This window comes from Theobroma cacao, chromosome 7 (assembly GCF_053813885.1).
Source record: "Theobroma cacao isolate CCN51 chromosome 7, ASM5381388v1, whole genome shotgun sequence".
Taxonomy (NCBI): Eukaryota; Viridiplantae; Streptophyta; class Magnoliopsida; order Malvales; family Malvaceae; genus Theobroma; species Theobroma cacao.
Window position 1 is genome coordinate 5474012 of NC_142645.1, and position 19284 is coordinate 5493295.

Below are 19284 nucleotides of genomic sequence, written 5' to 3' on the forward strand. Positions count from 1 at the left end.
ATAATTCTTATAGCGTAAAAGTTAATTATATTCATATATACTATAAAGCAAATAACCAAAGTATAAAATTATTTTTACAGTGACACGTGGGCCCACATCTAACCAAAATGCATTAAAAGCTGAAAACCTACAACTTTTGCCGATTCAAGTCCCAATGAAGGTCCTTGTCAAAGTCAGCTAACTATGGAATTCCCCAAGCCTGAAATGTGAGGAAAGGAGGGTGGTGAGATTATAAAATCCTGGTGAGTAAATAGACACCATCTAAACTATCTAAAGGCGAGTAAATGGAGACAAATTAAAATAAGTTATCAGACTGTAATTTCATTACCTTTCAACTTATTTCACCCAAATAAACAAATAGGCTTATGATTTCCTGAAAAGCTTGGCTTGTGTCAAAAATCATTCTTATACTCAGTTATCAAAGATACCTTGATCGAGGGTTATCCCAACCGAGTCCGCCAAGGCTGTTAAATGTCTTTACATCTGAAAATTTAGCCATGCCTTGACGTTGGCTGAGTCTCACTCTCACGCGGTGGTCCACGTGAAGTGCACTCAAATCTTTACCTCATGAGATACTTCATCCAACATCTCCCCTCGGAGGTAAATATATAATTGGGTTACCGTGCCCCTCTCATAGGCAGTCCACGGAAACCCCCACCATTGCAGTGACTATGGATTATTTTATCTACCACCTGATTTATAAAATCTTTTTCTGCATGACATGGCAATTTATCGCAACCTAGCCTCTCAAGGCTGAATACACAGTATAAATAATTCTAACACCAAAAATCAGTTTAGCCATTCATGCTCATATATTGTTATAAGCTATTCAATTTAAAACCATAAATTTACAACACAAGCAGGCAATCTCCAATTACTTTATTTTCAAAATCAGTATTCAATTTTTCAGAAAATTCATAAAATCATTTTATAAAATCACAATTTCTCCTAAAACATAGCAATTTATCATTTAAACCCATTTTTCATAAAATCACACAATTGTATAAAACTACTCTAGATAATTAAGACGATAATAAGTTTACTCATAGTTCTAGGAGTCGATGTACTCCTAATCCCAGTCTCCAAGCACAATCTCTGTACTTTTACCAGTGTAATTTACTCACCACCTATCCACAATGTACAATACATAATTCACCACATCAATGCTTGACCATTATAAAATCAATTCAGGCTCAGTGTATATGCATGACATGAAATGCAACTTATCCGACTACCGCTTAAATGCGTTGCTGACCTAATTCGACCTATTACCCGATTAAATGATAATTGTGTCCGATTTGACTCCAAATTGCTCCATTTTATTTCTAATATTTCAATTCACTAAATACAATTTCAATAATCTAAAATGCAGCCTAACAACCCTCACAATTCTTCTTGAAAATTTCGGCCATTGTGGTGCACTATCACTAAAAATTTTCCCATTCCATTTTCTCACCATAAATCATCATTTCATCAATTTTTCAACCAATTCACTTAATCACAAAATCAATTCATTACTTCTACACTTCACATAGGGTTCGGCCATTGAAGGTTCATGGGGAAAATGGATTATTTTCTTGTTGTTTTGTTTCTAAACATGCTTAACTAACTAAAAACACTAACATAACTTAGAATCAAATCAATCTAACATCATTCTCTCTCCATACCCATTCCAACCAGCCATGAATTCATCATGAAAACATGTAATTTAACCATGAAAAATGAGGAGAAATGCATGGGAAAGGTAGATCACAAGTCAAAATAAAGAAATTTTACCTTTTGTCACTTGTTTCCTTGAATTTTCACCAATTTTTCCTTGAATTTCTCCACCTAGGGTTTTTGTTTTTCTTTTCTCCCTTTGTTCTTCTTTGCTCTTGGTTTGGCCGGCCATATGAAAGAAATGGGCTGATTTCTATGCCTTTTTTATAAAGAAACAATAAAATAATAAAAACATGACACATGGCATTTCCTTATTGGTTCAAATTTTAAATATTTGACTTCTAATTCTTTAATTCTCCACCACACATTTCTCATGTTTATCCATTTTCATGATGAATAAAATCCCTTGGTCTTGACAAGTGTTGGGGGTGAAAATTTACCGATTTGCCTCTAGAGTGGTAAAATTATCATTTCGCCCCGATACTCCAAATTATACCGAAATTAAAATTTTTCACTTCTAAACCTCAAATCATACTCCAATAAGTCAAATGGGGCCAAAAAAATCTTTTCTAAAATTTCTATTTTGTCCCCAAGTGGCAAATAATCATTTTGCCCATAGATAGTGAAAATTTCGGTTTGTCTCCAAATTGATCCTTGAACTCCGAATTACCATTTTGAGTCATCCATGGACTGTGAAACTCTTAATTTCACCTTAAAATCCCTATTTTAATTAGTTCGAGGTATAAATCGACTTACTTGTAATTCTGAGCATAATACCGACTTTTAAATATTCTTTCGGGACTGTTCAAATATACAATCACTCTATCAATCTCATGTGTAACATGGTAGATAATTTAGGGCTGGGCTTGACAGAAGGAGAGAGCGAAACATCTTTGTTAACTAAAGTGCACTTATTCCATACTTGTGCACCCCTTGATAAGATCACCAATGTATCATTTGTCAAGCCATGTTCTATAAAATAATTACAACGTCATTTACATGCTCAATAGAATGTTTGCATGTTTAGGAAGTTCGAAGAATCGTTAAAAGACGATATTTCCCCTAATGGTACCATTAAGATGATTAAGCCTCAAACTAGTTCAAATAGGAATTTTGAGGTGAAATTAAGAGTTTCACAGTTCAGGGATGACTCAAAATGGTAATTCGGAGTTCGAGGATCAATTTGGAGTCAAACCGAAATTTTCACTATCTAGGGGCAAAATGATCATTTGCCATCTGGGAACAAAATGGAAATTTTGAGAAAATATTTTTTTGGCCTCATTTAACTTATTAGAGTATGATTTGAGTATTGGAGTATAATTTGAGGGTTTGGCAGTGAAAAAGTTTAATTCCGGTGATTTTTGGAGTGTAGGGGTAAAATCGTAATTTTTCCACCCACGGAAAAAATTTGAGATTTTGAGAGAATTTAGATCAAATTTAATAAATTGGAGAATGGCATGAGTATAAGGGATGAAAAATATGTCTATGGGCAATTTTTCAGTTTTTGGGGCAAAAATGTAATTTTTGACTTTTACGGGGGTAAAAGTGTAAATTTCAAAAATTCCTCCACCAAGACTTTGGATAAGTCTGAGAATTTTATCTAAGCTATGGATATGTGGGACAAGTGTATGGTGAAAATTTGGAAATAAATGGACGGCTAGAATTTAAGGAATTAATAAAACAAAAATAAATAAATAAAATAATATTATATTATTTTAGCCTTTAAAAATGTCAAAATTCCAGAATTCTCATCTTCTTCAGCTGTCGAAACCAGGAGAGAAAAGGGGGAAAAGAAATAAGAACCCTAGCTGAAAAAATTTGGGGAAAATCAAGAGAAATCAAGAAATCAAGCATTAAAAAGGTAAATTTCATTGATTTTTCTTGTGATTTTCACTACCCATGCATTTTTTTCTCATTTCCATGCAAAATTAGAAAGTGGGTATGGACACCCATGCTGGCCAAACCTCCATGGATGAGTTTTGAACTTGAGTTTTGGTTGATTTTAATTGAATTAAGTGATTTTAGTTAGGTTATATTGAAATATAACAAAAATAATCTAGAGAAATAATTTTCTCCCATTGAAACCCATTATGCCGAATTTTCTAGGGGAATATTGGCTGCTGATCTTGATGTTTATTTGAGGAATTATGATGAATAATGATGAATTTTGAGCCTAGAAAAATAATGAGAATTTTCGGAGCAAAAATACGAATTTTTACCCACTAGGGGTATTTTCGTAAATTGCTACCGAAACTGATAATTTGCACCACACTGAGGAACATTAAGTCAATTTGGGTACAATTGAGGTATAGAAATTGAAAAAAATTAATTTGGAGTTTAAACGGACGCGTATATCGATTTATCGGGTAAAAGACCGAAATAGGCTAACATCTCGTTTAGGCAAAATTTAAACATTTTGTACTTCATATCATGCATTAGTAGTATAAATTAGTTTATTTTGGTTTAGTACCAAAGTAGTAAACCTCTTAATTGTACAATTTGTCAAGGTGGCGAATCATCTAGCAAGGGCAAAGAAATCGCACTCGATGAGTAATAGTTGAAGTACCCGAATTTAGTTTTCAGAAAATGTAAGTAAACTTATTATCGTCTTAATTATCTAGAGTAGTTTTATACAATTGTGTGATTTTATGGAAATTGGGTTTAAATGGTAAATTGCTATGTTTTAAGAGAAATTGTGATTTTATAAAATAATTTTATAAATTTTCTGGAAAATCGAATACTGGTTTTGAAAATAGAGTAATTGGAGACTGTCTGCTTGTGTTGTAAATTTATGGTTCTAAATTGAATGGCTTATGACAATAAATGAGCATGAATGGCTAAACTGATTTTGGTGTTAGAATTATTTGTACTGTGTATTTAGCCTTGAGAGGCTGGGTTGCGATAAATTGCCATGTCATGTAGAAAAAGATTTTATAAATCAGGTGGTAGATAAAAGATTAGCTACTGCAGTGGTGGGGGGTTCCGTGGACCAGCTTATTAGAGGGGCACGGTAAACTCCTTTATATTCTCACCTCGGTCGTAGTGGCGCGTAGGGTATCTCTTGAGGTAGGCTTTTTGAGTGCACTTCACGTGAACCACCGCGTGAGAGTGAGACTCAGCCAACGCCAAGGAACGGCTATGTTTCAAAATACAAATATGATTTATGCGAAATATGAATTTTTAACAGCCTTGACGGGCTCGGTTGGATACCCCTGGTCCAAGTGTCACCGAGTACAGGATTTGGCATGAGCCAAGTTTTGAGTAATTCACGAGCCATATTGATTATTTGGTTGAAATGAATATTCGTGATGTGAAAAATTTGCTGAAGTTAATTATTTTTTAATTGTCTCAATTTACTCGCCTTTAGATAGTTTAGATGGTGTTTGTTTACTCACTGGGATTTTATAATCTCACCACCCTCAATTCTCCACATTTCAGGTTCGGGATAGCCGGTAGATAGCCGATTGCATCAAGGACTTCAGTTAGTCTTGCATTGTCAAAATTATAGGTTCACAGACTCGCATCTTATTGGTTAGTTAAGGGCCCACGTGTCATTGTAAAAGTAATTTTATACTTTAGTTATTTGATTTAAAATATGTATGAACATATTTAGCTTTTACACCATGTTTTTGGTGGGTTTCGGTATTTTTGAAGAAAAATGACGAAAATGCCCCTGTGAGACAGAAAATAATATATTATTGTTTTGATTTGGAAACGACTTATGATTTCTTGAAATGCAAGATTTAATAACTGTCGCTCACCGGGGAGATGCGGAAGCTGATGCTAAGCCTTGCGGGGTTCCGATCGGCATTCGGGGTAATGAGTGCCTATCGAGACTTCGCGGCGGTTGTCACAAGCCCAATGGGAGTTTCGGGTCGTGACATCATTGTTCTTAAATAAAGGATTTTCAAGAGTTTTCTTGATTAATGCATCATGACAAAAATGACCAAGTCCTATCAACTCAATGCAACAATTATCCGTAACAATTCCAGTCTTGAATATACTTGCAAAAACTTCATTGATGCAATGCAATGTCATTTTAGTTTCACAGTTATTTGCCTTGATGGGATCAACATCACGAGCCATGACTGCTCCACTGGCCATAATAACCAAAACTCCGAAAACAACATAAATATTGAAACTTGCCATTGTGACTCAAGGAGGAATGATATCTCTTGTTTTGGTTGGCAGAATACTTTGGTACTGCTGCAAGAATTATTTTGCCTAGAAAATATTTATTTATTGGATAACCATGAAGAAGGAGAGACTAAGATGTATTAAAAAATGTTTTAATGAGATTCCAGATACAATAGCATTAAGTTTTTCCGTTTATGAATTAATTTGTTGAATCTTAAGCTACAAGAGTTTCTTACTAAGTACAATATTAGTGATTGCAGTTTTCAGAATGTTTAAAATGAGAATTATATTAATTTCAAAACAAAATTTCTGGCAAGTTAAAAAACGTTTTGATGAGATTTCAAATACAATAGCATTAAGTTTTTCAGTTTATGAATTAATTTGTTGAATCTTAAACTACAATAGTTTCTTAAGGAGTATAATATTAGCAATTTCAGTTTTCAGAATGTTTGAAATGAGAGTTACATTAATTTAAAACCAAAAATTTCTGGCAAGTTTTCAGAATGTTTGATAGTTTGCGGCATTAATGCAGCAAAAATGAAAGAAAAACATAAGAGATAGTCATCTCTCATTTTATAAATCTTATTCCTTTTTTCAATATTCGAGTTTGAGAATTTCAAATCGAAATTTAAGTTCTTAACAAGTTAAAAAATTATGAAGGATACAAAAGTAAACTTGGAAAAAGATTGCTTTTACTTTCACAAGAAATAAAACTTTAGGAAAAGAAAAAATAAATGTTAAAAGAATCTTAATTAGCAAGTAATAAGTTGAGTTGGACTTATACTAGGAGAAGGAACAAGTATTCCGGATTTCAAGGCTTCAACACGTATAAACACTATCCCCCAGCTGAAACCCCCATGCAAAGGAAGCAGAGAATGGCGCCAATGATGAAGAAGCTTAGAAGCAGAAGGGAAAATCTATGGTACAACTACCTGATGATCTACTCGTAGAGATAATGGTTAGAATTCCACCAAAATCTATAGTAAGTTTTTGATGTCTTTCCAAATCCTGGAACGCTTTACTTACAAGCCCTAATTTCGTCAAGATGCACCTCAACCATATCAAAGAGAACAAATTCAATGATATGGAGCGACTTATTCTCTCTTCTACATATTCTCTTCAATCAATGAGCTACGAAGCACATAACAAAACATCGTCCAAGCTTGATTTTCCCCTGATATATTTAGAGAAGAAGAGAAAACATCATCTTGAGCTTTTAGGTTATTGCAACGGCTTGTTGTGCCTAGCTGTGCCAAGGAAACTCTTATCTTATGGAATCCAAGTATGAGAGAGTTTAAGGACCTACCCCTCTCTTGCCTTTTGGATAAGGGTATGATCACTCTTCTGATGATTACAAACTCATAAGATTTAATTATGTTATAAATAGGAAAAATTCATCAAAAACCCCCTTTGAGATCTAGTCACTAAAATCTAATACTTGGAAAAGAATCTAAAGCTTTCCTCTTCCTATAATCTTTTCCGGAAATTCAATTTCAGGGACTCTTGTTGATGGGGTCCTCTATTGGAATGTGATATATTTCTATTCAGATATTATTCAACGTAAGACTCTTGGATTTGATCAACATCTGAGAAATTTGAGGCCTTGCCACCACCTATTGATGCAATAGAGAGACGTGATTTTACATTGTTGGTGATTGGAGGATGCCTAGGTTTGGCTCAAAATCTTGCAAGGGGTAGCATAGAGATGTGGAAGCTGGAAAAGGATAACACGAAACAGAGTTGGATAAAATTCATGACAATTATGAATATGAAAACAATGCCATATCCACATGGTTTGGTGCCAACATGCATTACGAAAAATGAAGTCCTCATTGCTTATAGCGAATATGTGCGTTTCTTTGTAATGGATGGAAAGCCCAGAAAACTTCAATTATATGATCCGATCAAGGGCACATTTAGAAGACTAAAAGTTGGTGGTACAAGGCATCAAGCAATAACTCCATATTTTTAAAAAGAAATTTTAGGTTAGGGAAAAAGGGAATATACCATACCTCGGAGCCTTCTTTTCACATTTCCTAATCTACATTTTGCCCTAGAATAAGATAGCCAGCCGCAATAATAAGACTGATAAGTATTGAGAGAGAATGAGGGAGATAAGGTGCACTCCAAAATGGCTCTGTTCTTCCAATATCACAGTGCCTCAATATACATTGGAGAAAAAAATGGGTAATGTGAACAAAACTGTTTTAATTAATTTAATGTTCCATTAAATAGTATGAAAGAATGCTAAGATTCTTCCCCTATTCTTTGACAATTTGCTCAACTATAGGAGGACCTCATCTGCAAGCTAACAAAGTAGTGGAAAAGTTTTTGTTAGCAAGAACTACTGAGCTTAAATCCATCCAAGCCTGCACAGAACAGCAATCCTACAATCTTGTATGATAGCCTTCAGTAGTACATCTTGACATCATGCTTCATCCTCGCTGCAATTGATATGACAGCACAACTAGACCACCGTTTAGTGGCCAGACTGATTCTTGAATGATTTAAGCTGACAACGCAAGGGTTTGATTATTCTAGCGACTCCAAGAGGAACTACCACCATGACGACCAAAACCATTGGCATCATTATGGTAACCTTTCTTCCTTGTACTCTTTTCTTTCTTAAAAACTGTTTCTTCATGCCAGACCTTTCTTGCATCACCATTTTCTTTTACCTTTTTCTTTTTGGATCTTTCTTTGGAAGCAGATTTCCTCTTTCTTCCAGAGGATTGAGCACTAACATCTACATCAATACCATCTCCTCGAGGCAGTGGTTCTTCATCATCCAACTGCCAATTGCACAAAATGTCCTGCTGCTCTCCATACAATGGCTGTAAAGGCTCCCCAGCTCCAGGAAGCAAGCTACTAAAAGTGACACCACCACTAGATCCTCCTTTGCGCTCGAGCAAAACTGGATCTGGTCTAATTATGGTACCAAGAATGCTTCTGTTGGGGCCCAGAGACAAGATGGCCTTCGGATTAGTCAAGGTACTAAGAGCCATCCCAAAAGCTGATCTAATCTGCATGACAATACATTATATTCTCACTAAGAGTTTTGATAGAGCCAAACAAATTCCTCACTTCAAACCTTACATAGAAGGTTGTGATGACTAAAACATGAAAGCCAACCTCATCTAACTTGTCCTACCAGGCACCGAAACCTAAAAGTCAACTATCCTTTAGAAACTCAGTTATTTATTGCATGAAATGGGAATAGTAATTGTGCCTGTGGGTTGAGGGGGGAAGAGGGTAGCAATGAGTATAAGGTCTTTCCCCCTTAAAATACAGTGACAAGAAAGAGATAATCGGTAACCTGGATAAAGTTAAATGAATTCTTTCCGATGTCATTGTCTGGAGCCTGTTTCATTAAAGAAGGGATCAATAAAAATGAATTGAAAAAACACTAGCACATCAAAGGAAGCATGACTATTGCAAGAATGGAAGGCTGTGATTGCCAGTAACATTCCACAAATTAGGATACAACAAGTAACAATATTCAAGGCAACCTGTGGATCCTCAATGGAGATGAGAAACGGCCGTCCTTTGTTTGAAAACCTAAATGAGAATCAAACCAAAAAGAAGAATATGCAATTTTAGTCACCATATATTAAGAGCAGATGATCACTTTGTCATGAAGAAAAAATTTTCCTTTTACCCTCTGCTACTCTTCAAGAAGAAAGTGCCTCCTCTCCCATTGCAAGACACACCAACATCCGCAGTGTTCAATTTGCGTCCATAAAAATCAAAAAAGTGTACCTAGTTTCCAAAAACACATTTGTGAAAATGCATGTCCGCTTTTCTTTTCTGTTTTATTCTTTTATTGCAAAAGGTTCAGATTAAAAGAGCAGCAAAAGAGAGAAGTACAGTGTCTAAGAACGCATACCAAGAGAATCCCCAAGTTATGTTCTTGATAAGCTTGGGATTCATGCAGACTCTGAAGCACAAAAAGGTATATTATAGGTTAGGCAACACCGATTAAACCAGACGAAGAAAGAAAGGTGCTACAGAGTCCAATGCATTATCCAAAATCTGAAAATGCTTATTCTACTCTATATCGTTCATTATTTTATTCAAATTCTTAAAAGCAGAAGTAGCATGGATATCAGCCTGGGTATAAGTAACATAACTCGTCTTTGCTTATTAGAGTGAGCTCAGTGGGGCCAAGCAGAAGCAAGTGCACAAACTGCCTGTAGCTCATATTGAAAATTTGAATACATTAAGAATTTTGCTTACCTGCAACATGGCCATGAGCATTGCAAGGAGAGCATATGAACCTATTCCACCTGAATATACCTGCATAGTTTCAATAGCATTTCAAATCAGGCACAGTATAATGACAATATTTTGAAGAAAAAGAAGAATGCTTCAGTATAATAATAATAAAAAAAGGCAAACTCAAACCTCATTCAGGTCTCTCTGTTGCAAAAATACTTTCAAAATCAAACACAATGGTCGTAATTGAGGCCATTTCAGTACCGCTTCCTAAGAGGAAAACACATAAACACAGTTTAACTTAGTAAATACAAAGAAAAAAATCCACAAAGATATAATCAAAAGGAAGCAGAGCTTCAATACACTAGAGAATAGCCAAAAAATGTCCTAAATTTATAAAACATGTACAAGTCAAACCCAAAAACCGCTAAATGAAATACCAGAGCACAGGAAAGTCCATAATTGCAACAAACCTTGATAAAGTCAGCTGCTTTCGGTCCATTATCCACATCAAAGCTGCAGTATTGATCACCCAAATAAATATTAAATTCTGAGATAGCACTGTCAAATATCTAAATACTAATTTGAAATGTTGATTAGTTGCAATATGTAATATCCAAATACTTCAACTCTCCATTTTTCAAGGCACCCAAAACAAATCCCACAAAAATAACTTAAAACTCCTATCTTTTTAACTTCCAAAAGAGCCTTCTCGCTAAAGTTTCAAAAGTGATTCAGACTTATATGATGATATTCATGCAAAATAAACTGTTACTAAAACAAAGTCAGCTATGTTTGGAGGCAAAGATAAACGATCTATTAGGTAAGACTTTCGGTTAAAAATATATGTAGAAAAGAAAAATGAAAAAAGTTGAAAACAAATATATATTCTAAGTGTATAATACACATTACAGATTCCAACCAATACAAAGATACCAAGCAAGTAGAAAATGTAGCAAATTTGAAATTCAAATCAATCCAAAAGTAATGCAAGAGGAAAATAGAGCTACCTTATATCAAATGCAACAGCACTTTTCTTTTCTACAAATTTAACTATTGGCACACGAGCTTTTGCAATCACCTGATAAGATTTGAATTGTTAGATAAATATACTCTTTTGCATCAACAACATTTCTAAACAAAGAAAAATACCTGCATCTTTTTTGCAATTCCCTTTTGAGATAATGCCCTGGAAAGAGCATGCAAACCAGTCTGTGGATTTTTTATACCTGACCCAAGAATCACAACCTACATACAGTATAAACAAATAACTATGAAAACCAAGCATACAGGCCAGGGGTGAATATATATATACATATAAAAGCAGCCATGCTATCGTCTCTTTTATATTTCCAAAATTTTTTTGTCAGTTCTTTCCTTCCAATTCTTTTTTTTTTTTTTCTTCATAAAGAAGGAATTTTATGCACTAAACTACATTACCCTAATGAAAAACCACCCAATATGTAACACATGCTATAATATAAAAGGATTAGACTTTAACACAAATTGAGTTGCTGGGCATAAATTTTATGGGATAATAAAAAGCATAATACTCACATCAATATCACTTGTTGGTAAATAAAGTCCTGTCCTGAATGACCCAAAAACTTCTGGCTGCAAAACAACAGTCTGTTACATTTTGGCCTTATATAATGTGTGTGCTTTTGTGTGTGAGAGAAAGAGAGAGGCAGCCAATTATACCCTGCACGCAGGCCATATGTATTTGATAACATCAAAAACAGAGTCTACAGCTGCATCACGTGCTGCTTGCTCTTCTGGAGTTGGGGATAAGAAATCACAGAAGTCCACTATCTCTGCAGTACCCAACATCAGTGGTAAAGTTTAAACTCTGCTTATGATGTATACACTTACTAAAATGGCATTTCATAATGTTCATCACCATCTACCATCTACAAGCACTCTATGCACTACAAACATAAATAATTTCAATAAAACAAAGCTACAATATATATTTAATCCTGCTCCAAAAATTTACAAGATAACACGAACAGAACTCAAAAACCTGAAGTACTTGATGGTTCATATGCCCATTGACTCCAGGTTACATACAATGACCAACAATCTATTACTCTTCACTGATAAATTTATGCACCACAATGACAACTAGACATGCAACTATCCATCATTTTTCTAGACAATCCTATTCACCAAACTAAGCCAGCCATAAAATCACAAAAATCAGAGTAACAAAGAGAAGAAGGCAGAACTTAAACTGAATTATCAATTACCAGCGCACAAACTAAGGCAAAGCCATGAATTTTATCACAGGATATCTCAATTGAAAAACTAAAAATTTCAATCCCAGCTATATTCATTTCTAAAAGAAATGACATTGCAATATTTTCAAAAACAATTGAACTAATTTGACAGCAATAAAGCTGGTCCAATACTTTGAAAGAGGACCAAAAACCAAAATTCAACTAAGTTACATCACCACATAGCAAATTCTAATCCTCAGAAAAAAATTGTAAGATTTCCCAGAAACCCAGTTAACTTAATGAAAAAAAAAAATCAAAATCTCCATATGAAAAGGCAAAAAATAAAACAAAGAACAAAGCTTAATTTTTCACCAAACCTTTATGCAACTGAAGCATTGGACTCTTAAACCTACTATTCCCACGAAACCACCACTCGTTCTCAAGCCTCGGCTCATCCACAACACCCGGCGTCTTCGGCTCCGGTTCATCCCAAGCCGAGACCGAAGCCTGAACTATCACCGGCTCAGCCGGGTCATTAACATCAAGGGAGAAATAATCCGGCGCCGCCGAGTCCAAGGAGATGGAATTTTCAGCTAATAGAGAGATTTCGTTGCGGAAAACGGTGTAGGGTTCGAAAGGCGGTTCATTGAATGGCGGAGATTGGGCTGCAGGCGAAGAGGGGAGAGAAATTGGGGTTAGGGTCTCGTAGAGTATGGGTTGCGAACTGGTGGGAGTCTGGGGCTCCATTGTTTCATGGAGGTGAAACGATCAGGGTTTTAGGATTGGGGAAATTAGGGTTTATAGATTTGGGCGGGTAGATTTGACGGGTTTAATGATTATCGGCGTATGATTTATATTTTCTTTTATTTTCCTGATAATTTTGTTTTCTAAAAAATTAAAATTTACTATTTCAAAGAGGGCTTTCTTTTGTTCTTATTTGTTAATTTAAGTAATTAATTAAAAGTTTCTATTAAAAACTTTTCAATTTATTTAATTTAATTCTGAATTATGACACTATTATCTTGTTTGAACTTTCAAACCATAAAAGAATTTTGTTTTTGTAAAATCACTTATTAACTATGAATTAATAATAACTTACTAATAAAAAAAATAAAATTTTAACTTATTTATTATTTTCTTTCATATTATTGTTTATTAATAAAATTAATCCTCAATAAAAAATTTCTATTTTGCCAAAAACTCCTGAAAAAAATTAAAATCCATTCTCGACTCTTGATTCTTTTTAAATATACAAAACCGTATTTATATCGACCACTTCAAAATAAATATAAATATGAAACATAAATATTTCACCTTAATATTTCTTACAATCCAAGTTAAATCCAAGCACTTAATTAATTTGGTAATTATAAATAAAAAAAAAGCCTTATTAAAAGCCTCCTAAATGTAACCAAAAACCAAATTCCATTTACTACAAGAACTAGGAGAAGCAACATTTACATATATACATATATAAATGGAAACATAACTCAAGATTTCGATAGTGAAAACCGACAGATCAAAGCACAGAAAAACAAAGCCATGTCTCCTGATTTACTGGAAACATTAGTAGTGTATCTTGCTTTCGTCCTTTATGCCATAGGATTTGCCTTCTTTCTGTTCAGCATCTTGTTTCAATGCTGGGGTTTGTTCTTTAACAGAAACCGGAACCAGCAGGTTGATGTTGAATCATCAGCTGGTGATATCGAATCAGGTGAAACAAGTAATCCTCCTCCTCCTCCTCCGGTTCATGTTCTTTCAGCTATATCCGAAGCCTGGTTACCGGATATTCCAGGAGCCAAGCCGCTGACCATGTATGCTGCTTCTGATGAATGTGCTATATGCCTGGAAGATTTCAAGGAGAAAGAGGTTTGCTGGGTTCTTGTCAAGTGTGATCATGTTTTCCATAAGCCTTGCGCAGAAGAATGGTTGAAGAGAAGCCTTTCATGCCCCCTTTGTCGAACCAATGCAAACCCTATCGTTAATGTGTAATCAAATTTTCTTGCTTCTTTTTTCTTTGGATGATTAGTTTATCCTTGAGAGTTGAACATGAAACCAAGATTTTCTTGGTTGCCTTTATTACATGTAAATGTTTTGTAGTAAACCTGAAGTTCCTTCTCTTTTAACAAGCTCCCACTGTTTTTGTCTAATTTTATCAAAGATGAGTCTCTCCTATTATATTAAATTATTTGTTTTTATCATTTAATTTGTTAATACAATTAAAAATTGAGTAACCATCTTAGCATCTTTTACTTACTACACACTTTAACATCAAAAATATATATGATAAATTAAATATTTAATTTAATAATAAATACATATGTTCCCTAAATCAAATTCATGTCTCCTTTCCAAAAAAAAAATATACTAATAAAAATGTAATATTTAAACCATGATGGTTCACGAATAATGTAAAATCCATATTACATATCACTCTGTAATAATTTAAAGTCAAGAAATTAAATATTAAAATGAGACTTCCACCTCATTGTATATCTTGTCTTGAATCTAATAATCCTTCTCTATAAAAATGCTTTTTTTTTAAAGGCAGAATAAAGTTCATTTCAGTCAAGATATATAAAAGACTACCACAGAATTAAGGCAGTGAGGCAGCTCCTTACTGCCTTTCTATATTATTGTGTATTAGCAAAATCCTCGATAAACAAATTTCTATTTTGTCAAAAACTCCGTAAATATATATAATCTCAAAATAATTAAACTTAATCTATTCTTGATCTTTTATTTTTTAAAATATACAAAATCATGTGTATCTGACACTTCTAACTAAATATGAATATAATTTTCTATCATTTAAATATAAAAAAATTACTGAAATTTGAGCATACTTTTGTCCAATACTAATAGACATATAAAACATAAATTTTTCATTACCATTATGCTTGAAAAAATTTCTAAACTATTTTTAAAAAATTCAAAAAAAAAATTTATTCCTTTATTATGTTCAATCAAGTCCATTACTCTTATTTTTGAGTGGAATAGGCTTTTATAACTAATTGTTGATCAAATATCATTGATTAAAATATTTATTTATCATTTTATACTCACGTAACGTTAACATAATGCTGACATGGGTCACTATATCATATTAATATAATCATTATTTATTATAACATATCAATATGGACGTTAACATTATGTTGTATAAATATCGAATGACAAATTATATATATTTTGACTAACAATAATAAATTAACAATTAAGTATAATAGTTTATTTGATTCAAAATAAAAATATAAGAGTTTGATTTAACTTAATAAAATAATAAGAATATATTTAAAATTTTTTAGGTATTATAATTATTTCATCTTAATGTTTCTTACCATCGAAGTTAACTCCAAGCACTTAAATTTAAAAAATATAAATAAAAAAAAAAGATCTTTGGTAAATCGTTATAAGGAGCCTTAGTTGTATCCAAAAACCGAATTCTATTTACTACAAGAACTAGGAGAAGTAACACTTACATATGCATATATATATATATATATATGGAAACATAACTCAGATTTCACAGTGAAAACCAGTAGATCGAAAAACAGAACAACAAAGCCATGTCTCCTGATTTACTAGAAACATTAGTAGCGTATCTTGTTTTCACCCTTAATGGCATGGGATTCGCCTCCTTTTTGTTCAGCGTCATCTTTCAATGCTGGGGTTTTTTCTTTAACAGAAATCAAAACCAGCAGGGTGATGTTGAATCATCAGCTGGTGATATCGAATTAGGTGAAACTAGTAATCCTCCTCCTCCTCCTCCTCCTCCTCCTCGGGTTCATGTTCTTCCAGCTATATCCGAAACCTGGTTACCGGATATTCCAGGAGCCAAGCCGCTGACCATGTATGCTGCTTCTGATGAATGTGCTATATGCCTGGAAGATTTCAAGGAGAAAGAGGTTTGCTGGGTTCTTGTCAAGTGTGACCATGTTTTCCATAAGCCTTGCGCAGAAGAATGGTTGAAGAGAAGCTTTTGGTGCCCCCTTTGTCGAACCAATGCATAATATATCATTAATGTGTAATCAAATTTTCTTGGTTCCTTTTTCCTTGTATGATTAGTTGATCCTTGAGAGTTGAACACGAAAGCAACATTGTAGTAATCCTCAAGTTTCTAAATTTTATCAAGATTCTTGTTATTCTCTTTTCTCTCTTATTATATTAGATTAGCTGCTTTTATCGTTTAATTTCTTTTACTTACTACACACTTTAACATCAAAATAAATTGATAAATTATTAAAAATTTAATTCAATAGTAAATACATGTGTTTCTTTCTTTATAGAATCGGACTTGAATCTCCTTTCAAAAGAAGAAACTATTAATAAGAATATAATATTATTGAAATTTCCTAAAACGGAAACTTAAGAATTTGCCCAACTAGCCAATGGAAAGACAAATCTGTCTGACAACTGCTGTTTCAAGAAAGGTTATTGGTGAAAACTAAGGGTATATTTGCTTGGCAATATCTTAATAAACAACCTTGCCAACCCGAGCTGAGAACGAGAACCTTTAAATGGTTGGAATTTGGATTGAAGCAGTTGCTTAATTCTATTGATTACTATTGTATTGTATTCTAATAAGGATCAAAAATGAATACACCACCTTCACCTTGTGATAATGAAAAGCTCAACTTGCCACCAATGGTACTTTCATTGTTGGCTCAAACGCTTGCCCTCGGATCTCCTTCAACAATTCCTAACAATGCTACTTTCAATCTTGATGACTTTCGAACTTCGATCTTCGTTTGCATCATCGGGTTGATGCTCTTCTACCTCTTCTATCAAATTCTTGACAGATTTCTCAACTGCCTGCCAAATGAAAGGTACGACCGAGATATCGAATTACAAGACATAGCTAATCACCGGTCTGCAGCCAATTCTCATTGGTCTCGTGAAGTTACCGTGCACAACAGTCTATGGTTGTTGGAAACATTGAATGGATTCATGACATTGTTAGCAGAGAGACAAGGGCTAAGCCCGGAGGACTCGGAGAAAAGTCTGCCCCTTGTACATTACAAAAGCCTAGGAAAAACATTAGATGAATGTGTCATCTGCTTGGAGGACTTGGAAGATGATGAACCATGCCGAGTTTTTCCAGTGTGCAAACATGTTTTCCATTTCGATTGCATAGATAACTGGTTGAGAAATCACACAACTTGCCCGGTCTGTCGGAATTGTATATTAGATGTATCATGTATGACAATGTAAATAAATGTTCACCAAACTTCTATAGTTTCAAAATTGCAGAATCTCATCAGGTCAGTTCCTTTCTTTTACATGTTAAGAGCATAGAGCAGGGGGCGGTTTTCAATTGAAATTTACATTGATTAATATTTTCTAAGCTAAGAAAAACAAATATTGTCAGTACTTGATTGTATTCTTTCATCTATTTTTCACTATGTCAATACAAATACCAGAACTCAAAAAACCTGATTCCGGGGCTGTAAGCTCTACCAGCAACCATTAATGGGTAAAGAATTTGGTTTCACAGCTCCTCGTTCTGAATTATGGATGAAAGTGATTTGGCAGAGCCTAAAAAAACCTCCCAGAAGAGCTGGTGTAAGTTTCTCAAATCAAAGGGGACAGTTTGGAACCAAATTCTCTAAAATTAGAACACGAACCAATCCTTCATTTTCCTTTTCACCATATTTACAAGTTTGTTTTTACTAATGTAATTAACTGTAAGGTTTTGTTATGGGTAGTTTGTAATAAAGAATTTAAATCAGGAAATTACATTGTAGGGTCATCAAAGTCCTAGTCATGCAAAAATCCGATCTTCAAGAACCATGGTTACCCTAAGCTTTGCGATCCATTCTTTAGATTACCCTCTTATTGTTTCTTTGATTACTGCCATTGGCATTGTCTTTCTCTTGTTATCCTGCCTGATTGGAGTCTGCATCATTGCAACATCGTTCATCATCCTCATCATCTACATTATTTGTGAATGCCTCAGCTGGCCTATATTCGGGAAGTTCATTTCCGATCTGCTGAGAAGAGCAATTCATCGAGTTCGGGTAGTGACTTACCAAGCAATAATCCCAAACTATTTGCAACCATCGGGGATGACAGAAGGGTTTCCGCAGAGTACAGACGACAGAGTCATGTTAAGGCAGCAGACCTTTGAGAAACTGTTACGGCCAATGATTTATGGGGTTGGTTCACATCCGTTGAAATCCAGAGACTGCGCCATATGCTTGGATGATTATGTGGTTGGTGAAGTGTGTAGAGTTTTTCCAGCGTGCAAACACACGTTTCATTTGAGTTGCATTGATCACTGGCTCGAAAATCATCGAACGTGCCCGGTTTGCAGACAATGTATTTAAGATGCATGCTCTTTGCATGTAATGATCAGCTTTAAAAGCCATAGATCAGTTTAAAATCAAGGTTGGATCTAATCACATCCATGCGATAATTTTATTTGACAGCTAATTTAACGTGATTAATGGTACTGATTAATTTGGTGTATATGTTCATGTTCCTCCGCTTGATTTTATAAAAAAGTGGATAGGGAATTTCAGAAAAAAAAATTGCTACCTATCTGCTGGTGGATAGGAGTAATATGGGACACAACCTGTCATTGGATCAGGAGTTGGCATGCCCTCCTCTTCCTCTTCAGTGAAGATGAAAGCAGAGAGCAATGGGCCGTCAAATGCAGCGGTATATAAACCTAAATCATAAACATTAATTTAGCCGGTGTGGGATGTATGGTACTTAGAGTGCGTCTCAATATTTATTGCAATTGCAAAACATTTTCACTTAAGATTAGTTTGTTTTTATATAAAATATTTTTTCACAAAACATGTTCATGACTTACGCTTATTTGAAATATAGAAAATTTATTTTAATTGTAAAACATTTTATGGCTGATCAATAGATAAAATAACTATTGTTCACGGAAATTATCTTGCGCCTTTGAGAGATATAAGATATTTTTTAGAGAATTAAAACAAAACTCTTATATTAAATTTAACAATATAAATTTGATGAATATTAATTTTTAACTTAAAATATTAAAAAATTAAAAATATATTACTATTTAGCTTAAAAT

General features: G+C 34.0%; 4 protein-coding genes and 1 long non-coding RNA gene across 5 annotated transcripts; 4 read left to right on the plus strand and 1 right to left on the minus strand.

The window, feature by feature from the left end:
• Positions 1-3438: 3438 nt before the first annotated feature.
• Positions 3439-5212, plus strand: LOC148761530 (uncharacterized). Its single transcript, XR_016027412.1, has 3 exons — positions 3439-3520; positions 4167-4247; positions 5098-5212. It is a non-coding gene; the product is annotated as an uncharacterized LOC148761530 (long non-coding RNA).
• A 2704-nt stretch (positions 5213-7916) lies between these two features.
• LOC18593968 (Nucleotidyltransferase family protein) lies at positions 7917-13071 on the minus strand. Its single transcript, XM_007021396.3, has 13 exons — positions 12608-13071; positions 11713-11825; positions 11569-11625; positions 11164-11259; positions 11022-11092; positions 10485-10527; positions 10201-10281; positions 10033-10092; positions 9683-9733; positions 9455-9555; positions 9306-9354; positions 9113-9157; positions 7917-8819 (listed from the first exon to the last, which is right to left on the minus strand). Exons 1-13 carry the CDS (start codon positions 12975-12977, stop codon positions 8334-8336), a joined length of 1623 nt encoding a protein of 540 aa, XP_007021458.3. The 5' UTR covers positions 12978-13071; the 3' UTR covers positions 7917-8333.
• Positions 13072-13772: 701 nt separating this feature from the next.
• LOC108662727 (RING-H2 finger protein ATL39-like) lies at positions 13773-14222 on the plus strand. The gene has a single exon (XM_018124240.2). It carries the CDS (start codon positions 13773-13775, stop codon positions 14220-14222), a length of 450 nt encoding a protein of 149 aa, XP_017979729.2.
• Positions 14223-15799: 1577 nt separating this feature from the next.
• Positions 15800-16243, plus strand: LOC18593969 (uncharacterized). Its single transcript, XM_018124241.2, has one exon. It carries the CDS (start codon positions 15800-15802, stop codon positions 16241-16243), a length of 444 nt encoding a protein of 147 aa, XP_017979730.2.
• A 1779-nt stretch (positions 16244-18022) lies between these two features.
• Positions 18023-18559, plus strand: LOC18593971 (putative RING-H2 finger protein ATL19). The gene has a single exon (XM_018124631.2). The coding sequence runs from the start codon at positions 18023-18025 to the stop codon at positions 18557-18559; it is 537 nt and encodes a 178-aa protein (XP_017980120.2).
• The last annotated feature ends 725 nt before the right edge of the window (positions 18560-19284 follow it).